This window comes from Molossus molossus, unplaced genomic scaffold (assembly GCF_014108415.1).
Source record: "Molossus molossus isolate mMolMol1 unplaced genomic scaffold, mMolMol1.p scaffold_m16_p_8, whole genome shotgun sequence".
NCBI classification, from domain to species: domain Eukaryota; kingdom Metazoa; phylum Chordata; class Mammalia; order Chiroptera; family Molossidae; genus Molossus; species Molossus molossus.
Window position 1 is genome coordinate 26,676,577 of NW_023425402.1, and position 24,198 is coordinate 26,700,774.

The 24,198-nt window shown below is 39.1% G+C and overlaps 1 protein-coding gene across 7 annotated transcripts in view; it reads right to left on the reverse strand.

Annotated features, from left to right (window-relative positions):
* The window catches only part of DST (dystonin), a 432,181-nt gene that overhangs the window by 189,402 nt on the left and 218,581 nt on the right, over window positions 1–24,198 (reverse strand). For all 7 annotated transcript variants that reach the window (XM_036248926.1, XM_036248924.1, XM_036248928.1 and 4 more), the window contains 2 exons: window positions 23,348–23,440; window positions 922–1,088 (listed from right to left, as the gene is read on the reverse strand). In XM_036248926.1, coding sequence (XP_036104819.1) covers window positions 922–1,088; window positions 23,348–23,440 — 260 coding nt within the window. The remainder of the gene's footprint in view (window positions 1–921; window positions 1,089–23,347; window positions 23,441–24,198) is intronic.

The window sequence follows — 24,198 nt, forward strand, 5'->3', positions numbered from 1 at the left end:
ACTTACAGAATACCTGACCCCCGGAAAGTTATCAAAACGTCAACTGTTCCATATAATTATTATTTTTATTGTCATCAAATACATTTTGTCAGCTTCATGAGTTACAGCTTAGGTTTACTCTATTTACTAAGATATTCAGCTCTTCAACAACATGACATAATCTTTGAAAAACTAAGACAAATACCTGAGATCAAGAAATACATTGTTTTCAATAAATTTTTTTCTGGAAATTTAGCTTCTTATAATAAGAGCATGAACTTCAAAGCCAACGTGCCTGGGTCTGAATCCCAAATTAACCACTTGCTGGCAAGTGTTTACTCTGTGTTTCAGTTTCTGTTTGTTAACTGGGGTGACAACATTCCCATAGGCATGTGGGGAGGATGAAATGAATTAATATGTGTAAACTGCGCAGGACAGTGCCTGGGACTCAGTGAGTGCTAGGTAAGTGTTAACTTGGACTTAGCTGTTAATAATTGTCACTGAGAAACTGTTTACCACCCCAGAACTGGCCAGCATTCAACCCAGCTAATGAGACTAGGAGACAATAACTTGGAAATTTGTGAGCTCTGAGCCTGAACTGAACCCTTACCTTGCTGCTCCTCAGTTCTCCATATACACGAACTTGGTCGCCTACCTGCAGGTTCTACATATCAGAGCTTACTCTCTGCTAGATTCAGACACAATCCCAAAATGAATTATGGCTAAGTGTGCCTGCGTGCATGCACCAAGCGTACAGGGAAGATCTCTGTGTGGTGGGAATGCGATGTTTTCACTTTCACTTGTCTGTATTTTCTCATTTTCTGCCATGCACATGTATTGCTTCTACAATAACAAGATTATTTTAAAATGTAAATAACGTAATGTAAATGAAAGAAACTCATATTTGTCTAAGGGAAGGGGGGAATCCCACAAATTCCGTACCTGTATTTATGAATGATGGCATTAAACAGTTTCCCATCTCTCCAGCAGGTAGTGAAATTTTCGCACCGTATTCCAGCATAACCCTCTGTCGCCTGCTGTGTCCACAGGAGCAACCTCTCCTTCGCAGACATATCCTCTGACTCTCCAGTGACATGGATATCAGATATCTAAACACAACGGAAAGCATTCAATCATTAGGAAGGACGGAAGCTCACTCAGATTAAGAACCTACTATGTGCCAAGCACTATAAGCAATGTTTTGCTTAATCCTCATAACTCTCACTTGTAAGCCAAGTACATTTTCCCCATTTACATCTAGGGAAACTGAGTTTCCAAGAAGTTAATAGATTGAAAATGTCAGATTAAGCTTAAGCATCTAATTTTTTTTATTATACCCAAATGTCACAGCATTTTTTTTTTGTTTTATTATTTATTTATTTATTTATTTATTTATTTATTTTTGTTGCTTCCTACATTCCTCTTGATTAATCAGATCTGCTAAAACAACTCAAGCAAATATGTTTCCAGGTTTAAGTAGATCAAAAGTAAAACCTACAAATTAATCTACATTACCACCGACAAAGCAGAATTTGATCCAACAGGTATTGTGCAAAGGAGAAAAAACAGTCTGCTCTCCAATGAACTACATTATATAACAAGTTGGCCTAAAGTCTCTGTAATTCTCTCATGAGTTCGTAAGAGCTCACCTACTAAACATGAAACCTGTCACACCTGATTTTTCCCCTATACTTTTTGTTTTCATTAAAATTTCAAAAAGTCTCTTCCATTAAATAATAATTTAAAAATAACAACAACAAAAAACAGGTGATTTACATTTATATTTTCTCAAGAACCTCTCTGGTAAGCGTCCTACTTAATCTGCTGATAATGATATTAAGGCACAAAGAGACTTTAGAAGGGGTCAGTCACACAGTAATTCCAAAGCAGGGATTAACACCAAAAAACTATTCCCTCATTCAGTGCAGGACACAAAGCCAAGGGATCAACCAAAGAGGCGGCAAGCCAGGACCAGGAAGAGCAAACAAGGGGTACAGGTCACTTTGTAACAGGGAAAACAAACACCACTAGGGTCAGAAGATTGGCTTCTAGTCCTGGTCACTAGTCCCATGGCTTTGAATAATTCATTTCATGTCTGTGAGTCAACTTCTTCATCTATAAATGAGGGGGTAGGAGGCAGAAGCAGATAATGTGTAAGACTCTTTCAGTCTAAAGTGTTATACAAGATTATAGATGCAACACAGAAGAGGTCAAAATAGGCCGAGTAAAGCAACTGAAAGTGGAAAATTAAAAAAAAAAAAAAAAGACAGACTAAGAAAGCCATTAGTCACTGTGCAGATGCCAGCTCAAACAGGAAGCCCTTTATTGCTCCCAGCTGTCATAAGGGCCAGACGGGTGACCAACCCAGGGACCTGGGGCAAGAAGGCTGCAGCAGTTCAAGGCCACGCCAGGCCTGGCAGCCCTTAACGCCAGGACTTGGCAATGATGGCCACACCCTCCCTTTCTCCAGTGGCCAGCAGAGGCATCTGTGCCCCGGGGAGCTCCCCTCACAGCCACAGCAGAGACATGCTCCTGGACAAGTGGCCAGGATTTTAACCATCTTTCCTAGGAATCTGTGCTACATCTATAGCATGGAAAAGAACTATGTTGTGAATACAGTAAAAGAATATATAGAATGCATGTCTTTTCTTCTTTTTTTTAGTGAGGGAGGAAAGGAAAGAAACAGAGAAACATTGATGTGAGAGAGAAACACTGATCAGTCACCTCCTGTACGTGTCCCAGCTGTGGATCAAACCTGAAACCTAAGCCGGTGCCCTGACCAGGACTCGAACCCCAGCATTCTGGTGCAGGGGGCAATGCTCCAACCAACTGGGCCACACCACCAGGGCTCTTTCTTTTTCTTAAATGTGGACAAAAAGAGCTGATAAACCACCAGTATTTTTCCACCCAACATCCAACTGACATTCTGGTTTAAAATTATGCTAGAAGTCCGGCCAGTGTGGCTCAGTGGCTGAGCATCGACCTCTGCACCAAGAGGTTGCCGGTTTGATTCCTGGTCAGGACACGTGCCCAGGTTGTGGGCCTGATCCCCAGTGGGGGGCATGCAGGAGGCGGCCAATCCATGTTCTCTCTCATTGATGTTTCCATCTTTCTCTCCCTCTCACTTCCTCTATCTCTAAAATCAATCAAGGAAAAAAAGAAATTTTTTAAAAATTATGCTAGGAAACCTTCTGGAACATAGTGTAAGTTCACATCGCATCTCCACCACTCACACGTCCTACCGACCTGGCTGCTTTAAGACCGTCCCCTCACTTGTGACATAATCATAGTAAAAAGTATTACACTGTGTTGTGAGAATTCCACAGCACGAGCACAGGGGAATGTCTGGCACACAGCAAGGGTGTGCTCAACGTGTCGGCTATTTTACTGTTTTGATTATTATTCTTTTTGACAAAAGGGAGAAGCACACACTTGGCTTTATTGTTCTCCCAACTCTTGTCCTATGAAGAGGAGTAAAAGATAAAGCTTTTAAAGTTGCTGCTTCAAAATAATCAACATCTATAAACACAAGGGCTCAAGAGGAACGAATTGAGGAAACTAAATGATAAAGTTGAACCTCTAGGTAAAATTTCACAAATCCCTCTTCACCATTGTAAATGATATAATCGACTGCTTTGGGAACCCTTGCAATGCGGGAGCTACATGGGTGGTATTTATAGCCATATAAAGAAAGGGAGATAGCTGGGGAGGGGAGACGCTATTTTCTCCTGGGTCAAAAGCATTCCATGCCAGTTTAGTCACAAAAGTAATTACCTAGTAACAAGGGAAGTCAGTAATATTCAACTGCAAGGTACCAATTTAAGTTTAAAAGGTTCAAGTGCTAAACAGCATTTTACCCGAGGAATGATATCAAAAGAGGAAAAGTTTAGAAGTCTGTAAATAGTCTGAATATCAACCAAGAGAAAATCATATATTCTTATTAAACAAATTTCTAATAGATGAATTTCAGATTGTCACACACACAAAAATTTGGTGTTACACACACATACCATTTAAAAGGCTATAGTACAAAAATGCATATTGAAACATGTTATGAACCAAACTTTAACATATCAAAGATTACTAACACATTAACTCATTTTCAGATTCCTCTGCTATTTCCAATTAATTGAATATTATCCCCACATGGAAATGTAAAGTATTTTTACTTTTTAATTTATTTATTTTTCCTTTTTATTGAATTTCTTGCGATGACACTAGTTAACAAAATCATACAGGTTTCAGGTGCACCATTCCACAACACATCATCTGTGCACTGCATTGTGTGTGCACCACCCAGGTCGTCTCCTTCCATCACCCTTTGTTCCCCCTTTACCTTCCAGCACCCCCTCCGCCCCTTGGCAATCACCACACTGCTGTCCCTGTCCACGAGTTTTTTTCTTTTTTGCTAAATCCCTCCACCTGCCCCACCCAGCCCCCCAACAAATATACTGTACCATTAGCCACTATCTATAGGAGTATATCAAATTGTGACACCATGCAGCGAGAACTAAAAAGTAAAATAAATTAAATGCTAAAGATTGTGAATCTGCTCTTATCACTCATGATCCCTGATATAAATCAGCAAGAGAGCCTGAATCCTCCAGCAATGACAGGTCAGGCTGGGTTCTAGGAAGTAATGAAGCCTCTTCCCTTCAAACCCTAGAGGCAATACAGTGATGATGAGAGAGAGTTTCAATTCATGCTGCCTGGGTTCAAATCCCACTCTCCTACAGCTAACACTTTTTTTTTTCAATTACAGTTTACATTCAATATTACTTTGTATTACTTTCAGGTGCATAGCATAGTGGTTAGACAGTCTACTGTCTAAATCTACTTTGCAAAGTGACTCCCCCAACCCCTGATATACCCTATGCAGTAATTTACATCCCAGTGACTATTTTGTAACTACCAATTTGTAACTTGTTAATCCCTTTACCTTTTCACCCAGACCCCAAACCCCATCCCCTCTGACAACCATCAGTCCTGAGTCTGTTTCTATTTTGTTTGTTAATTTTGTTCTTTAGATTCCACATATAAGTGAAATCATATGATATTTGCCTTTCTCTGTCTAACTTTACTTAGCATAATGCCCTCTAGGTCCATCCATGCTGCCACAAATGGTAAGATTTCATTCTTTTTATGGCCAAGTAATACTCCATTGTATGTATGTACCACATCTTCTTTATCCACATGTCAATGGTGGGCTCTTGAGTTGCTTCCCTATCTTGACTATTGTAAATAACACTGCAATGAACAAGGGAGTGCATATATTCTTTCAAATAAGTGTTTTGAGTTTCTTTGGAAATATACCCAGAAGTGGAACTGCTAGGTTGTAAGGCAGTTCTATTTTTAATTTTTTGAATTATCTACATACTGCTTTCCACAGTGGCTGCATCAACCTGCATTCCCACCAATAGTGCACAGGGGTTCCCTTTTCTCCATATCCTCATCGAACGCTTGTTGTTTGTTGATTTATTGATGACAGCTATTCTGACAGGTGTAAGGTGATACCTCATTGTGATTTCAATTTGCATTTCTCTGATGATTACTGACTTTGAGCATCTTTTCATATATCTATCAGCCACCTGTATATCCTCTTTGAAGAAGTATCTATTCAGGTCTTCTGCACACTTTTTAACTGGATTGTTTTTATGATGTTGAGTTTATGAGTTCTTTATAAACTTTGGATATTAACCTCTTCTATATGATGTATCATTGGCAAATCTCTTCCCACATTCAGTAGGTTATCTTTCTGTTTTGTTGATGTTTCCTTTGCTGTGCAAAAACGTTTTAGTTTGATGTAGTTCTATTTCTTTATTTTTCACTTTGTTTCCCTTGCCCAAGAAGATATATTAGAAAAAAATATTACTAAGAGAAATGTCTGAGATTTTACTGCCTATATTTTCTTCTGGGAATTTATGGTTTTGATTCTTACATTTACGTCTTTAATCCATTTTGAGTTTATTCTTGTATATGGTATAAAAAGGCAATCTAGTTTCATTTATTTGTATGTATCTGTCCAATTTTTCCAACAGAATTTATTGAATAGAGTGTCTTTACCCCACTGTATGTTCTTGCCTCCTTTGTCATATCTTAATTGACCATATAGGCATGGGTTTATTTCTGGGCTCTCTATTCTGTTCCATTGATTTATTTGTCTATGTTCATGCCACTACCATGCTGTTTTGATTACTACAGCCTTGTAGTATAGTTTGACATCAGGCAGTGTGATACCTCCACTTTGTTCTTCTTTCTCAAGATTTTTGTGGCTATTCAGGATCTTTTTTTGGTTCTGTACAAATTTTTGAAAAATGTCATTGGTATTTTGATAGGAATTGTGTTGAATCAATAGATTGCTTTGGGTAGTATGGACTTTAACTAGACTAATTCTTCCTATCTATGAGCATGGTATATGTCTCCATTTATTTGTATCCTCTTCGATTTCTTTCTTCAATGTCTTATAATTTTCTGAGTTATAGGTAGTTTACCTCCTTAATAAATTTATTCCTAGGAATTTTATTTATTTGATACAATTGTAAATGGATTGTTTTCTTAGTTTCTCTTTCTAATAATTCACTATTAGTATATAAAAATTCAACCAATTTCTAAATATTTCTTTTGTATCCTTCTATTTTACTGAATTCATTTAACAGTTATAGTAGTTTTTTGATGGAATCTTTAGGGTTCTCTCTATATAGTAGCTTGTCCTCTACAAATAATGACTTTTACTTCTTTCTTTCCCTTTAGGAATATGATCCAGAACTATTCACATATTCTCCCTAAAATCCATTTCCTCATTTCTAAAATTTAAATGATGACATATAACTTCTACTCCTTGGGTGGTTCTAAAAATTAGATGAAATAATCCACATAAAGTGTTTAACATAGTGCCTGGAATAAAGAAAACTACAAATGTTAGCTTCTCCCTCTGTCAGCAGCATCAAAAACAAACAAAATAGTTTATACCAGACCTCCTTTTGGAAACTTGAAGCCCTCATGCCTCACCACCCAGGTCACTGTTGACTACCACCCAAATTCAAGCTCTTCCTGTAACTGAGCCTCTCATACCCACATTATACTGTGCTTCGTCTCTCCTGACCTAGCTTGCCACCATTCCTAAACTTTCCAGAAATATTTATTCCATGGCAAACAAAGTCTCTTACATCTTCAATACTTTACACTGCTTCTACCTTTTTACTGAACTCCAGATCTCTCCCACTGTATTAATTCAAGTCTCAGGCACCACAGGCAGAGGAAATGTATTCTAACTCCCCCAGTGACGCAAAGCCATTAGTTTTCAAATCATTAGCCACTCGTGTGAAGGCCCCATTTTCATACTGTAGGCCATTCTTGCACTACTACCTTCTTCCTCTCCTCAGAAATGATCCCCACATCCCCAAAGTTTGGCACCTGGCTGAGTATGTGCCTTTCTTCATCTAGCACCTCATCCTTACAGTCCTTGATTTTCTTCTTCTCTCTACTTTTGCTGGTCATGTACCACATCCTGGATTTCATCATCTTGGACCAGAGCAAGTCCACCTCAGATACTTAACTCTTGACAGCAATCTTCTATTTTTCTAACACTTTCATCCCCTAATTCTAGCTGAACCAATTATCTGGCTTTGTCATTATATGGCTACAGCAAGAAAGGGTAAGTTGCCTTTGCCACCACTCTACTTGTGTGTATTCCTCTTCCTAGGTAGTCCCGGCCTAAATTAGAAAGAAGAATCTGCAAGATTTTTATGTTAAGGGCAAATATTTTCCAGAACGCTGACAAAAGCTGATTTACAGAAAGCAGTTCTGGGCTATAAAAATACTCAACATTAGGCAATTCTCAAAAACTGTCTGGTCATGATAGAAAGCAGGTTCTCCAAATGTAATTCTAAGAGTATTGTTCCTCCTGGTAATAAAACAAATGCTCAGAAAATCTAACCATTTGGATAGAAGGTCCTCAGCCCATTACATTGGAAATTTAGCTGGTGGCTATATTTTAGAAAAATTATATTGCATTCTTCGGAGCATAAAAAAAAACAAAACAGATGCCCAATATATAAAGTCATTTTATAGTTCAGAATTCTGGGCCTTGAGAACAAAGGCCCATGTCTCTTCTTTTTACTCTATATAAGCAAAGTCCAAAGCTAAAATTAAAAAACTGAAAACGTACCTCAGCCTAAAAAAAAAAAAATGCTACCAACAACAAAAACCCTCATACTCTTTCCTATATTCACCTCTCTTTGTCCCACAATGCCTCTACCCATACACACAACACTGATGTTTTACCATATATATTTCCCATCTCCCTCCTGGAAGAGCTCAGACAACATCCAATCATTGAAACCCTAATAACTGGAACTAAAAGAAGAAGGTACAGGGGGCTGTGGGAGAGGCTCTGGGGTAGGGTCCAGGGGAAAATGACATCTTTTACCAATGATGTCGTCAAAGACGTCGTCATGATAGTGCTAGAACACATGTGGGCTCACGACAGCTTCCACCTCCCTCTGGAACGAAGCGTCAGTGTCTGGATTAGCAATAGCCTCCGAGCTAGTATCACTGCACCACGTCTTGACCTGCCCTCGCTTCCAGTTTAGGATGTTCTTTACTCCACAGCCACAGTAACTGAGCTCATCTTGGCGGGTCTCTCCAGACTCAAGACATTCCCTTTCCATTCTATGATCAAACTATATACACTCCAAACCCTGTGAACCACAGGCTCCCTCTCTCCTAGGGTCTTCTGTTCTAGTTACTACTCCCCCTTGGAACATTCTCCCCATACTTTGTCCAACATGGCATGGATTAAGTGCTCAATACTGTCTGCTAATTAAGAGAGGGGAGATATAGAAGGAGGGAGATGAGAAACACATTTCATGTTTTCCTTTGGTATGAATGAGTTTTAACCTGTCATGTAAACCTTGTCATCTTAGAAAAACAAAGGTTTCCAATTAACCTCACTTCAGTAAGAACAGAATACCCTGACTACTATACAAAAGTGCCCAGCAGAGAGCACAGGCCTAGACACCATTCAGTGAGAACCCAATGTCAAATGCTTCATCTGAATCATTTACCTAAAACAACTGTTATGAATTTGACACAGCATAGAACCTCAAAATGTCTTTTCAATGAAAGAAAACCAGCCAGCATGTCCCATCTCATCGCACACTCTGATTTCATTCACAGCTTATTGCTGGTGACCCACTTACTGCTAAATGAATTGCAACAGCCTCACTGTGTCAGTCAGCTGAGGCTGTAAATGTGAAAGTCCTCTGAGCAAAGTCAATGCCACCAGACAACTGGGCGACAGGAACACCCTATGTTTACAGATGTTGTCATGGTTCTGGTATGCACTGTGTACCCAAGAACAGCCAGCTTCCAAAGTTGAGTCAGAGGCTCCCTAAAAGATCATTCACACATTTTTAAAAAGCATATATTGCATTACTGTGTGTAAGGAAAATAATAACACTTTGCTTTTTACTTTTTAAAATAATTATAATATATTGAAAAGATTAAGAAGTTTCAATCAAGTTAACTATTTGTCTATCATGCTAACTGAAATAACTCATATGGAAAAGAACAAGAACCATATGATTTCACTCATATGAGGGACATAAAACAGAAAGCAAAACACGAACAAACAAACTCATAAACACAGACAACAAGAGGGTGATTACCAGAAGGGAAGGGGGAATGGGGAGAGAATGAGGAAGATCAAGGGGGTCCAATACACGGTGATGAAAGGAGACCAGGCTTTGGGTGGGGAGCACATGATACAATATACAGATGACGTATTATAAAATTGCAATCCATGTCACCTCAAGAAATTTAATTTAATAAATACATAAATAATGTATGTGTAACAAGTTGAAAAGGCAATATCTCTGAAGTTAAGAGAACTAAGATATTCCATTTAGAGCAGGCTATAAACACAGTGAAGGATTGGGAAACCAAGGGAACTCGAACCAAAAGAATGCAAAGCCATTTGGTGAACCCCCTCGTTCCATGGTGGACAAGGTGCGGCTGAAAGAGGTGAGGTGACTTGTCCAGGGTCTCTCACAGCACACTGGGAGGATGCCTGGGGTATGGACTTAGGTCTCCTAAATCCCAGTTCAGAGTCTGCAGAAAGAGAGTAGAAATTCTCCCACATATTTAAAAAATATATATATATCCTTACAACTCAGACCAATTTGTCCTCTGTGTCATTAGCCACAGTGGGTGCCTCCTCTCAAGGTACCGACTGCTGAGAAAACGGGCTCACAGAGGCCACAGAGGGCATGGCCCGGCTTTGCCTCAGCCCCTCACGGCAAGGCCCTTTCCACTGGAGCTGCTCAGTCTCTGCACTGGCCAAGCAGCTGACACACACAACACTACATTTTCAGAGGAAGACAAGCCTGGATCTCTCATGTGACGTGAACACCAGGCTTCATAGACACGTTCGTCACTAGACTAGCCACACTGCCTTAACTGACAGCCTTTACCCCTCAGGACCCCTGGCATTATGGTGTTTTCCTCTCTCATATCAGAGCTCCTGTCAATAATCTGTACAGAGGTGTAAGTAAACAATATTAGCTTCAAGAACTGGTTCCTCCCAGGGGCTATTTCTGTTCCAACAGGTGGACAAAATTTTAAGCTAATTATGGAATTAGAGTAATATGGTGTCTGACACACAATAGATACTCAGTAAATATTTTTTTGTTTGTTTATCCGCACTCAAGGATATGTTTCTATTTATGTTTAGGTAGAGAGAGAGGAGGTGAAAGGGAGAGAGAGAGAAACATTGATGTGAGAGGGACACATCGATTGGTTGCCTCCTGTACGACCGCAACCAGGGCCAGGGACGAACCGCAACCTAGATACATGCCCTTGGCTGGAATCGAACCCGGGACTCACTGGTCCGCGGGCCGACGCTCTACCACTGAGCCAAACCGGCCAGGGCAATACTCAGTAAACATTTACTGAAGGAATAGTGAGTGGATCAGTGGAGCTGGGGGGCAAAAGGCAGCCGCCCACTCTGCTTATACAGAACGTTTTCGGTCCAAAGGAGAGAAAGAAGTACTCAGTTAAAATGTTTGAAAAGTTCTAGAGTTCCTCTGCTCATGGGCGGTCACAAGATGTTTTCTCTTTTCCACAAGAACAGAGAGAGTAAGGAGATAAATTCATAAAGTGCTTACAATCTACTAAATCTTCTTGAAATATATTACCTCATTTAATCCTCAAAGTAACCACCCTATTTTACAGATGGGGAAAGTAAGAATTGTGTTAAATTTAAGTCTGACTCAAGACCTCTTAGGTTCTGTTTCCTCTGCTATTCCAAGTCTTAGTGACTCCCTACCACGTTCCAGAAAGAGCGTTATCTACTGATGAACCATCTCATTTTACAGAAGCAAAAACTGATTTAAGAGACACATGCCAGATAAAGAAATGATAGCTAGTCAACTGTTCTTCCCTACAAAACACAAAATCCCTGTTGGTTCAGGGGGTCAGACACAAGAGAGTTATCAAAGGAAATCTAATGCCTTCATATATTTTTATTAGGATAGAAAACAGTTTTATACCATTTGAGGGAGTTTGGGTATCAGTGAGAACGAAGGCAGCAGGTTGTTAAAGGTGCATCTCAAGATTCCTCTGCCTCACAAGTCTCTTCACATAATTATTTCAAGAGTGAAAGTTTAACTTTGGAAGATGGGCTCAGAGCTGTGAAGGGTGGCGACCTATGTTCATTCATAACCCCGCCACTTGCTAACCCGTGACTTCTCTGCACCTCATCTCGAGTACCTCTTCAAAGATGTTGAGAGACTGAGGTGACATGCCCCCCACCCACAGTGAGCTGAGGTAACTGTACCAGGGTGAATATTGTTGCTTAAATGCTTTTATTCACACTACTTGACACAGCAGTCGGCAAAAGCAAGTTCCATACTGACTCTGTCAACACAGGCAAAATTTTCAAGCCGAGATATTTGCTTCCAAAGAAAAATCTCCTCAAAGATGTTTTAACTATTTTGGCAGAAACAAATGTAACCAACACCTTTTTGGTGTCTGTTTCCAAGTATCAGAAATGTATGAAAATGCTCCACAAAATATTTTTCACTCTGACGATGGCACAAATATTTTGAAAATTCTATTTGGTTAAAGGCTGTCTCCCTAAAAGGAAGGGTTAAATAGAGAAAAAAAGCAAAAATTTGATAAGGTTCAAGTGCTAATGTTCTGAATTGATGGCTACCTTTAGCAAATGCTCATGTAGTTCTTATTCATACACGAAGAAAACTAACCATAGATATAACTATTTTTCTTGTAAAGCAAAGGATTTTAAATTTTTACATATCCTTCATTTAACTGAAAAGATGTATAATGCTGATACAGATCCAAAATCTATACAACCATTTTATAACTAAATTTTCACAAACTGGTTATGAAATCTAAATGACCAGAAATAGTGAAAAAAATGTATTTTCATTTTTAAATAAAAAGATGGAACAATTCAGAAAGAAATGAATTAGTCAACTGTAAAAGAAATGACCTCTGTTTTCAAGATCTGTAGAGAAATGCTACCACGTGAAAGAAGAAACATTTAGATTTTCCCTATTCCTTGAATTCTAGGTAAGACTCTGCAGCCTAAGATTCAGAAAAGACTTGGTTAAAGAAAAAAATATAAAATAAATATTATATTTCAGTGACTTAAATATTAATGTATTCTAAAATCTTGAGATGGTTTCCAATTTTTTATAAGTTTTTATAATATAAAAGTCAATTAATAAGAATATTCAACTCTTCACTATTCAGACACTGATCATTTGTATAATATTCACACTTCTCTCTTTGGCTTCTTTCCTAATTAGGTCACTAATTGACTTCATTGTCAATTCACCAAAGGATGAAAAGGGGCATATAAATAGTTCGGTTTTCATTAGTTACATCATATGGTGGGAAGTTAAAAGTATTCATGACCATCATCTCAGAAGCCTAATTTTTGTGACTAAGTTTACAACCATGGTCCCCTGTCATTTGTTATGAACAAACAATGGGTTATAATGCATGCAGAAAAGCGCTATATTTTATTTCTCCCAGAGTACCTACTTCTGGTTCAATATATAACAAGTACATAATAAATATTTGGTTGAGAAATAAAAAAAGGGAAGGATGGAAGAGGAAGTGAAAACACTAAACAAACAAAAAGGTATGCGTTTGAATACATGGATTCATTGAACTTTAAAACTGAATGTGGGAAAATTGCAACAGTTAAGAATCCAGCTTGGTAGATAATTTGGGGTGAAATCCAAGCTCTTCCACTTACTGGTTGACTGACTTGAGCAAGTTATTTAAGTTTCCTGAGGCTCAGTTTCATCCTCTGTAAAATGGAGCTAATAGTAGAACCATTTCCTTGGCTTGCTCTTAAGATTAACAACACAGTGGTGGAGTGTCTGACATATAGTAGGACTCAACAAATACCTTTATTATTAAGAGTAGTATCGTGGTCTTCTCCAATAGAGAAATGTAGAAAGTTGACCTCGTCACACAACTTTCTGTGGGCAAAGCTTGACTAGAACTCATACCTCCTGCTTTCCAACCCATAATCCACACTGTTGGTCAGAATACCCATGTTGAGAAGAGAAGATGGCAAATGCGAAGCTAGGGTGATGCTGGTTCTCAAAATATAGTGTGTTTTTAAGAGAGGGCCCCTAAAACGTGCATTGTTCCCCATGCTCCACTAGAAGATACTCTGCTCAAGTTAAATCTGGGATAAGGGGTTTTCAACACGCATTCCAGATGATTCTACTGCAGGGACCCTGGGGTCACACTTTGAGAAGCACTGCTGTAGAATAAGAAGGGTAACAAGCTCCCCATACACAATCATGGCCAATAGAATCACCTGCGGACCCACAGCTGGTCTATTACATTACACTCACTGGAGTGACATCCAGCCATCTGGCTTTTTTAAAGCTCCTCAGGTGACACTTACAGGTGGTCAGTTACACAACCAGGGGCCTATCCACAGAGAAAACAACCAGTTTTGCTGAGCTCAATCTAACACGACCGGGATGAGGTGAGATTTGTGAAACTAAAGAAAAAAAGAATGCTTTGTGGGAAAAGGCCACCTGCAAAAATAGGAGCCTGTGTCACAAGGTACAGGAAGCATGCGAGTCTTAGACAAATAAGAGATCCCTGAGAAGGTGCAGAAAGTGAGCTCATTACTCCCCACCCCCAAACATGGTCTGCCTTCGCCACCTCTGTTTATAACACTTATCCTTCACAAAGGAGTGTCAACCCCTACACACATCCACTCCTGCTCTCAAGTGGGATGCTGTGGCAGGGTTTAACTTAGTGAATCCCACAGGCTGCGCTGCTTTAAGGATAGTACTTAACCTCTTTGAGTTTCCATGTCTTCATTCTTTAAGACAGGACCTGAATATTGTGGCTATTTCATACAGTTGTTAGGATGATCCACAGAAACAAGGTGTCTGAAAGCATTTCTTCAATTCCAAAGCAATACACAACTCTAAAGTATTTCTTTTTTATTTATTTATACCTCCTTATCCTAGAAAAAATATGTTATGAGATTTCTATTATTCAGGCGCTCAAGGAGAGGCTGGTTGAGCCCCTCCACAGAACCCTGAACCTGGAGGGCCACTCCAGGTCAGCATACGATTGCAAGGATTTAAAGAGGAGATAGGCGGTCCCCTATAGTAAGAAGGACAAATTTCACAGGATCAGTAAACTTCAAGTCAGAGGCCTGAACTAAGTCTAAGGTTAAGAAAAGTTCAAAGAACTGCACACTGTTCTACTTGGAAGTTAACACAAAAGTCATCAAGCCCAACCGTGCATACTAATCTCTCAGAGTAAGAATAAATCAAATGGTGAGGATATGAAAAAGTTCTTGAAGGAACAAATACAAGGAATAGGGGCTAACAGCCCGTTTCTGGAATGTAATACTAATCAAGAGCTAAACGCTCTCATTTGCATCTAATTCTCCAGTGAAAAATGTAGACTCCAATGCAAAATAATGGATCTCTGTGCAAAGTTCTAACCAAAGATAAAGAAGCAAACAGAGTCAAACATCTCCAAGGTAACAGGAAGAATGTCCTAAGAGCAGTAGCTAAGGTGTCAACTCTGACTCTATATGGCACCAAATAAACAGTCTTTATCTGGACTACAAGAAAGTGAGACATCAAACTCCTCAGATATATTAAGACTATACCATTCAGCTTTTACTTAAAAGATAGGAGACTTTGTAATATATCTATATCACAATTACTTTACAAATTTGAATGGCAGTTTTATAACTAATTTTCACATGCATTTTTCATTGAAGTTTCAAAAATTATTAGATACACAATTTGAAAGGATAAAAAGACTTATGTACCAATGAGGAAACAGATTTTAAGAGTTTCCATTAATGAAAACATGTAAGGCTTACTTGAATCCAAATTATGCAAAAAACAGTTGGAAAACATATGTGAGCAAACCAAGTGGTTTCACTCATAAACATGTGGCAACCAGGTCACTTCCTCTTGCATTGACCTCTATACCAGACCTACATAGATGATGACATAGACTGGATGCTTTCTTTTCTTTTTTTTTTTTTAATGGATTTTTTGTATACATAGAGAGAGGAAGGGAGAAGGAGAGAGAGACAGAAACATCAATTATGAGAGGGCAACACCGATCGGCTGCCTCCTGCATGCCCCCTACTGGGGATGAAGCTTGAAACCCAGGCATGTGCCCTTGCCTGGGAATTGAAAGCATACACTGGATGCTTTCTTTTTAAAATGTAGCCACTGTGAAATGTAAATAGAATCGATGACATAATATTGGCAAGGTGTGGTGGTGTATATAAACAGGAACACCTCAGGAGAACCAGCAGCTAAGGCCAATGATGATTATGCACACGGACCCTAATAAAAACCTCATCTTGTCACTTTGAAAATGATATAATGACCTGGCCAAGATTGTTTAACATCACATATACCACTATGTCCAGATTTTTTTGCAAACAGACCAAGTTAGAAATAGCTTTTTTAAAAAGCCATCAACTTCCAACTAGTAACATGTAGAGGAGATTGCTTGGATAATGCACTTCTGAGGCGAATAAATGAATTCTCACTTACTTTGTTTTTAATCCTCACCTGAGGGAGAGGGAGAGAGACAGAGAGACAGAGAGACAGAGAGAAACATCGATGTGAGAGAGAAACATCAATCAGTTGCCTTCCATACATGCCCCAACAGGAGATCAAATCCACAACCGAAGTATGTGCCCTGACTGGGAATCGAACCAGGAACCTTGCACAGGGCAATGCTCAACCAACTGAACCATTCCAGCAGGGCACTCAGTTACATTTTAAAGAACTAAAAACCCCAGAGAAGTAAGTTGTCTAAAGCTAAACATCAGTGTTAGGAATAAAGATCTCACTCAAATTTCTGGCAGTCGGTATTGTATTCAAATTCCTATGACATGTTGCCCAAAAGATTCTGATTTTATACTGGGGTCAGGGAATAACTCAAGTAACAAAGACACAGAATAGATTAGGGCAATTTCATCTGTGCCTCTCGCCCCAAACATACACACACAAAGACTTGAAAGCAATTATGTGAGTGTTTCTGTATACAAAAACAGAGAACTAGAATTTGGCTTTCAAACTTACTGATTAGCAAGTCAGTACTAATAATTATATTGTATCCTCCATGCATTTATCTTGAAGCTATTGTCTTGTCATGACTGCTTTCTGATTTAATTTTTACCTACAGTGCAGATAAGTTTCCCAAGGCTAGTCCATAGGACAGGTCAAGAAACATGAGCTAAAGAAATTCAAAAGATGTGCATTCTCTTAAAGAGATAGTCCAAGAATAACAAAAATGTATAGGCTTTTGAAATTAAAGTATGATTAAAGACGGTGATGTCACAAAAAATAAAATCGTAATAATCAAACCTAAGGCTACAAATGAAATGCACCAAGAACTCTACAGCTTTCACATAAACAAATTAAAAAATAACTTTAAAAAAAAGACAAATTGCAGAACCTCAGTAAGATGTGAGCACCTGGTGTACTTATTTACACCTTAAACTCAGGCTCCACGGTTCACTTACCTCATTTTCACTTGTGTCCTTGGAAGTAGAGGGCACATTAGTACAGAGAGAATGACATCTCTTTTTTTCAAACTGAAAATGGTGTATTGCATGAGGGCAAAATCTCTCAGTGTTTTGCTTTTCTTGACCACTGCTATAATTTTTTGATGGGTCTGCAGAGAACCCACTTTTTTCAAATGATCTCTCTGTCCCACTGTGAATGGAACTTAAGCTGGCTGCCTTTTGGAAAGAAAAAAGATCAGTTTTGCTCTGGAATGTTATTTCTCTTGTGTTGACATCCTCTAAATCTTTCTTCCTCTTTGCACTACTCGGAGCGCTGTGTTTTTCTGAAATCCTTTCATCCAGTTCACTAACTTTGACTTCTGTTTCACTGCCTTTAGCAGGAGCAATGTTCACATGCTGAGACCCACTGGTTGCAGCAGCCGGCAGAAGTGTCTGTTTCACAGCCAGTACTTCTGTCCTCCCTCGCTGAATACCATCTTCCCGGGTGAGGTCTGGGGTAACGGATTCTTCCCGTACCAGTCCCCTGCAGAAAAGAGCTGGCTGTTCTCCTGAGAGCTGAATGCTGCTCCTCTTCTTGCCTTCATTTTCATTCTTTGGCTCCACGGGCTCTGCGTCATCCGCAATTTTCTTGATCGGTTTCCTTCTGAAATATTTTCTTCCAGGAGAATATTTTTCAGGGCTCAAAGGAGTTTTGGTAGGATCTAAGTACTGTTCTTCCTTCGCAGCTCTGACACATCCACAGACATTCCCCATTTGATATGCAGGAAATCACAGTTCCCCGGATTCACTCATTTCCAAAGCCAGGGCTTACTTAGATCTTCTCCATGAAATCCGAGAATCCCGCTCTGACCTCTAATTCCTCAGACTTTATGACCATCCTCTTCAGCGTGAGGCCATTTTGCTTATGAGAAAGGCACACGCAAGAAATGCCATGGCATCCTGCCCAGCTGCGTCCCTGTGTCTCATTAGACAGTGTGGCTTATTTCTGGCCACCAATGCTCTTAGACAAACAGTACTGCTCACTGTCAAATTACAACGCCGAAGAGCTCACGAGGCAAACCCGGAGCTTTATTATACAAGAAGATTCTGATCCTCACTTTAACTTTCAGTTTTCTGAACTGTAGCTACACTACCAAAGTTTGCATTAACCTTTGAAACCATTGGTGGTTCAACCAATCTGAGTGCAAACAGAAAGCAAATACCAGTTAGGAGACATTTATTTAGCAAAGTGCCCTTGCAATTTAGTTTCAGAGAGTCTCTACCATATAACCTTTTTTTTTCCTTAAGAAACACCCACTAATTTTGGCGCTTGAAACAAAACTCAGAAATCTCTGTAAATTACATTAAGACTCTGATTCAAAACAGCAGCCATAAAACAATAACAAGACAACTTAATAGCTAAAGGAGATACAATAAATGCGAAATGCCTCAATGACTCTATTAAAAGTTTCTAAAATAAATCTTTTAAAATTGTTTGTAATATTTTTCCTATGACATAAATTTCCAAGCCATTTCCATTATGTGTTCATTAGGATTTTCATATAAGCAAATGGATGTTTTATGGCTTAAAGCATGGAACACTTAGCCAAAAGAAACACTGTGTGTTCTCATATGTGAATTAGGGCAGTTAAACTTTATACGTAACTTTTATAATTGTACCCTGGTTAAATATTATGCAGTTTTTCTAAGGCCTTCCGGTGAAAACAATAAGCTAGCATGAAACCTGATTAAGGTGTGCATATTTCTAATGCTGAGTCATAGATATGGTAAGAAGGAAATTAGTATGGCATGACTAGACTTACATGTAAGCAGAAATCATCTGACTAATAAAAATAAATTGATGATTGTCTAGGCAGTATTTGGACTAACCAAAAGATAAAACTCAGTATGGTAATTACCAAAGGAAAAAGGGGGTGGAGGGAGGTAGAAGAGGGTAGAGGGTGTAGAAATGATGATGGAAGGAGATTTGACTTGGGGTGGTAAACATACAATACAACATACAGATGATGTATTATAGAATTGTATTACCTGAAACTTGTATAATTTTATTAACCAATGTTACCCCAATAAATTCAATAAAAAAGTTTTTTAAAAAGCTAAAACTATGTTTTTCTAGATAAGAATGTCATTAAACAGTCAAATTAGCAATGTTGTTGATATTTGTCAATAATAGGCCTGCATGGTAAGCTTTTCTTTAACCATTTAAAGAGATAATTAAACATTCTTCAGTGGCAAAAACTGAATATCCTAGAGGTCAACCTGGCAAAAATAAAGCCTCTGGTTTGTTTGATTGCTTGTTCTTTTTTTTTTTTTAATCCTCACCCCAGCACACTTTTTTTCCCATTTATCTTCAGATAGAGTAGGAGAGAGAGAGAAAAGAACATTGACGAGGGAGAGACACATGGATTGGTTGCCTCCTTCTCGACCCCAACCAAGTCCAGGACCGAACCTCAACTGAGGTATGTGCCCATGACTGGAATCGAACCTGCAACTCTTCAGTCGACGGGGCCAATGCTTAACCACTGAGCCAAACCACCCAGGGCTGTTTGTTTGTTCTTTTCTTAAAAATATGTTTTTATTGACTTTTTAGGAAGAGAGAAAGGGGGAGAGAGAGAGAAACATTGATGTGAGAATCAATCGGCCTCCTCTAGCACCCCGCCCCCTCCCGGGGACCAAGCCCGCAACCCGGGCGTGTGCCCTGACCGTCAATCAAACCGGGATTCCTCAGTCCATGGGACAATGCTCAGTCCACTGAGTCACACTGGCCGGGCTGTTTATTCCTTTTTAATTTGATTTTCGGTGTCTTCCATGAAAATAAAACATTACTCAAGAATTTAAAAGTAGAACGGCTCATATCTGCACTGACAGGATAGAGGCGCAGCCAGTGATTAGCACACCACCTGCCCTGCCTCCAACCCAGCCACACTGAGCAACTGTCCGCTCTCAGGCCATTGCACACCACCCTCCCTCAGAAACGCCCAACTTGACTCTGCCTGGCAGCTGGCAATCATCTTGCAATACCAATCTCTAAGAACAGTGAAAATGTCTCTTATTCTCTAACACCTTCCTGATCCTACTACAGCACTCCTTCCTCTACATCCCTATTTTTATTTCCATTGCAATAGATTCATCACCCTAGATCATAGTCAGTTTCATGAACATTCTCCCAATGGACAGAACAACACACTTCATTTTCTTAGTATCTCTGGATCTAGCCCATGGTGGCTAATGATATAGAACCACTGTGTTGACAATTCTTACCTTCAGCCAGCCTGATTAGAAAAGAAATTCAATTTGTGGCACTCATAACAGGTAGTTTAGAAGTAAATAAACTGGTCTTCTTAAATTACTTCCCTTGTTTATGTAAAATATATAGAGAGGGGCGAAAAAAGCCCAGTCACTTTGAGAGAGAATGATTATCACTGCTATAAATAGCCTTATATCTTGGCATAACCAGGAAAATCATTCTAATCTTTAATTCTCATAGTGCTAAGAAAAGTCATTTCATCTAAATAAAGGAACATTTACCAAAACATTGATGTGTTTCATTTTAAATAGATCTTGGTCTAATTTTTTAAAACTGATGATAAAAATTCAACAGCCATTATCTTGTAATTCAGGTCCTAAAATATACTGGATTCCATAATACAGGCTACAGGATCCTATTAGAAGCAAAACTTCTTTTTAGTTCTTCTGTGGCTGGTCCTCCTCTCTCTTCCAAAGACACCTGAAACTCAAAGGGCTTTCTTGATATATAATTCTTTTTGAATGACCTTTCACTTAAATTTCCTCAAACTCAAGGTCTAAACATACTACTTCTAATTCACAACCATTTACTGACATTTTGGTCCATTATTTATTCTGGTTTCTGCTCCCAGTAGCTTGGGAGTATTTTCTCCATGGTCTCCAATGTCTGCCTTGTACACAAAGCTGTTAACCTGTACTCAGTCCTAAAGTTCTCACGATCCCTAACAACATTTGGTACTGCCCACTGTTCCTTTCTACCTGAAATTGTCTTCCCTTGATTTCATTAACACTACATTTCCTTGTTGTTTCACCCATGCATCAGATTTCCTTTTCTGTATCCCCAAATGGATCTCCTTCTTCCTGAACCCCAATCATGGGCCTCCCCCCAAGTTTATGTCCTTTGCTCACTCTCCATGTATGCTCACTCTCCATGTATGCTCCTCTCTTGGGGTCCTCTAAAGACCCCTTGTCTCTGATAGATTCAATGGCCACTTCTACACTGGTAATTCCCAAGTTTATCTGCACTTTTAACTTCTCAGCTTAGCTCTACTCACAAATGGACGGGATGTCTCACTATGCCATTGAACCCACTAGGTCTTTGGTTTTTCCCTTACCATCATACCCATTTCTCTCATTAGTTTGGTTTTGGTTGGTTGGTTGGTTGGTTGGTTGGTTGGTTGGTGTTGGTGTGCTTTTTCTCCCAGGCTGAAAGTTTAAAGTCATATTTTTCCTTCATCCTCTATTCACTGTCACCAAGTCCTTTTCTTTCTTCCTTCAAAATGTCATCTCTTGGATTCAATTTTTCATCCTGATCTGGAGTCTTGGCCTTTATCTCTCTATGCAGAGATCACTACCTCAGCTTCTTAGATTATCTCCCTGACTATGGACTCTGCTCATTTCTATTTCTTTTACATAGAATTGATTATTTTTCAGGTTCAGAGTGACTAAGTGACTTATTCAGTGCCATCGCAGCCATAAGTAAAAGAGCCAACAACGAAATTTAGCTCTGCCTCTCTCCAAAACCTGAGTGTTTTCCCACTGCCCCCTGGGATTTACTCTGACATTCAAAGCAGAGCCTGTCACCAGCTTATTCAGTAATGAAGTGATTGGGTCTCTGTCCCCATAGGCCTCTAACCCTCCAAAGTGGGGTTCTTGCAGTTTCAACCCTAGTAAAAGTTAAGGGACCTGATCCACTTGGGGCTAATTAAAGAATCCCTGAGAAAGCAGCCAAGGAACTCCATGTGGAATAAGCGTTTTGCCAGTTCTACCGAGTCTTTACCCAATTCTGGTAACAAGTTCTGGCTCCATGCCCAAATTCCTGTCTTGGTTTAGTGCCCAGCATCTTGGGTCCCCTGAGGATGGAGTCCTCTATAAAGGGAAACCTTCAGGGTCCTGCCTCTAGTTCCTGTTACTGGATCTCCCTGATCTCAGTGCCCAGCTGAGTGGACATTCCCCTGTATTAGTCGCCCTATAGTCTGGCCGCCTCCCACCTGGTTACCTCGGTCTCCTGATACCTGAGTCTGCTCCTCGGATTTCTGGTTGCTGCAACTTCGCTCAACTGCCTGTTCAGAACCTGGAACCCACCTACACTCTACTTCCTGCCGCAATCCATACCTGTCAGATTTACCCTGTTCCCAAATGAGCCCCAGGTGCATCATTTTCCACCATTCCCTTACAAACTCTACGTCCCAGTCAAATTTTTTAAAAATAAGAAAGAAATCTAACTCCTTGCAAAATCTGGTTCAAAACCTCAGCTCCTTTCTACAGCTGGCAAGCTCTCCCTCCTCTCTCCAGGGGGCGGCACAGGGGGCAAGCAGTGAGATGTGCCGTGTGCCACCGTCACCAGGCCCCGTGCGGCGCGCAGAACACTGCGAGCAGGCATCGGGTTCATAAACCAGAGCAAGTTCCAGAACTAGGACTCAGCTCTTCCAATGAAGATGACTTTTTAAAAAATGTATCAGTTTACAAAAGCTGAAAATCAAAATCAGCCCTCAAGTTTGTTAAATAATAATTCACAGTTAATAAATTTTTATTTATTTACATTTACTCTCTTCAAATCCAGTTGGAAAAAGTACAGCTCTACACAAAACTTGAATACTAACTCAGGAGATGGCTTTATCATGATTATACTGCCATCTAGTGTCTGTCAATAAGAGAAAAATGTTTGCATCGTCAAGAAACCGTAATATCAATGAAAAGCATTCTAAATTACAGATTGAGTAATAATATTTTCATATATCTAAATCAGGTAATACTTTACAATAAACAAAAAAAAATATGTCTGCATTCAAGTAAAAAGAATCTTGTCATCCAACTCCGAGATTACGAGCATTGTCCGAAAAACAATTAAGAACAAGAAATGTGGTACCAGGTTCACAAGTAGTTATTTGAAAGGAATAATACAAATATATCATTTAAGAAAAGAAGCCTAAAATTTATTTTCATCCATAGGATATGAATGCATAATTCACCTTTGATGTGAACCATTTGAAAACTAGCAATAAGAGGCTAAAAGAAATGACAATCAAGAACAAGCAAGCTTACCTGAAAGTGCAAAATTATTGTCCATATTAATCCCAATGTCAATTTGGGATTTCCATCTGTTATGTCATCATTTCTAATATTCACTAATTTCACCTGTTTTATAAGTGAAGAAGAGATAAAACAAACTATTTTTCAAACCATCAAATGACTTATCTTTACCTACATAAAAGTGATTCTAAATTATACAAAGAAAAAAATACTGAATGATTTAAATATTAGCAATCCTCAAACTATTGTTTTACCCCCTATCTTCATTCATTTTAGATTGCAAGCTATAAAGTATCCACAAAGAATAGTGGATATTATTTTGGTTTTTTGTCTTCTAAATCAAGTAATAAAACTGCTCATTTGTCAAAACAAAAATACAACTCAAGTGAGAAGTCTTACATATTTGCGATTTTTAAAATTGGAAATTTGTCTTTTGAAAATAAGCTTTATTTTACAGTTAAGTAGGAAACTGTTCAGAACCATAAAATAATTTTTATGTATTTATTTATTTTATTGATTTGAGAGAGAGAAATGAGAGAGAGAAATATTGATGGATCAGCTGCCTCCTGCATGACCCCCACTGGGGATCTGATCCACAACCTGGGCATGTGCCCTGACCGAGAATTGAACCCACGACCTCTTGATGCATGGGTCGACGCTCAACCACTGAGCCACTACAGCAGGGCATAAAATAATTTTTAAAACTTTCTCACACTACCTTCACAAAGGGTTGAATAAAAATTAGAATTATTTTTCTATTTCTCTAAAACAAACTGTTAGCAAGATAAGGACATACATGAGTAGCTAGACATTTGGAAGGCTGTTCAAATTTACATATATATATCAGACTTAAAGCTTATTAA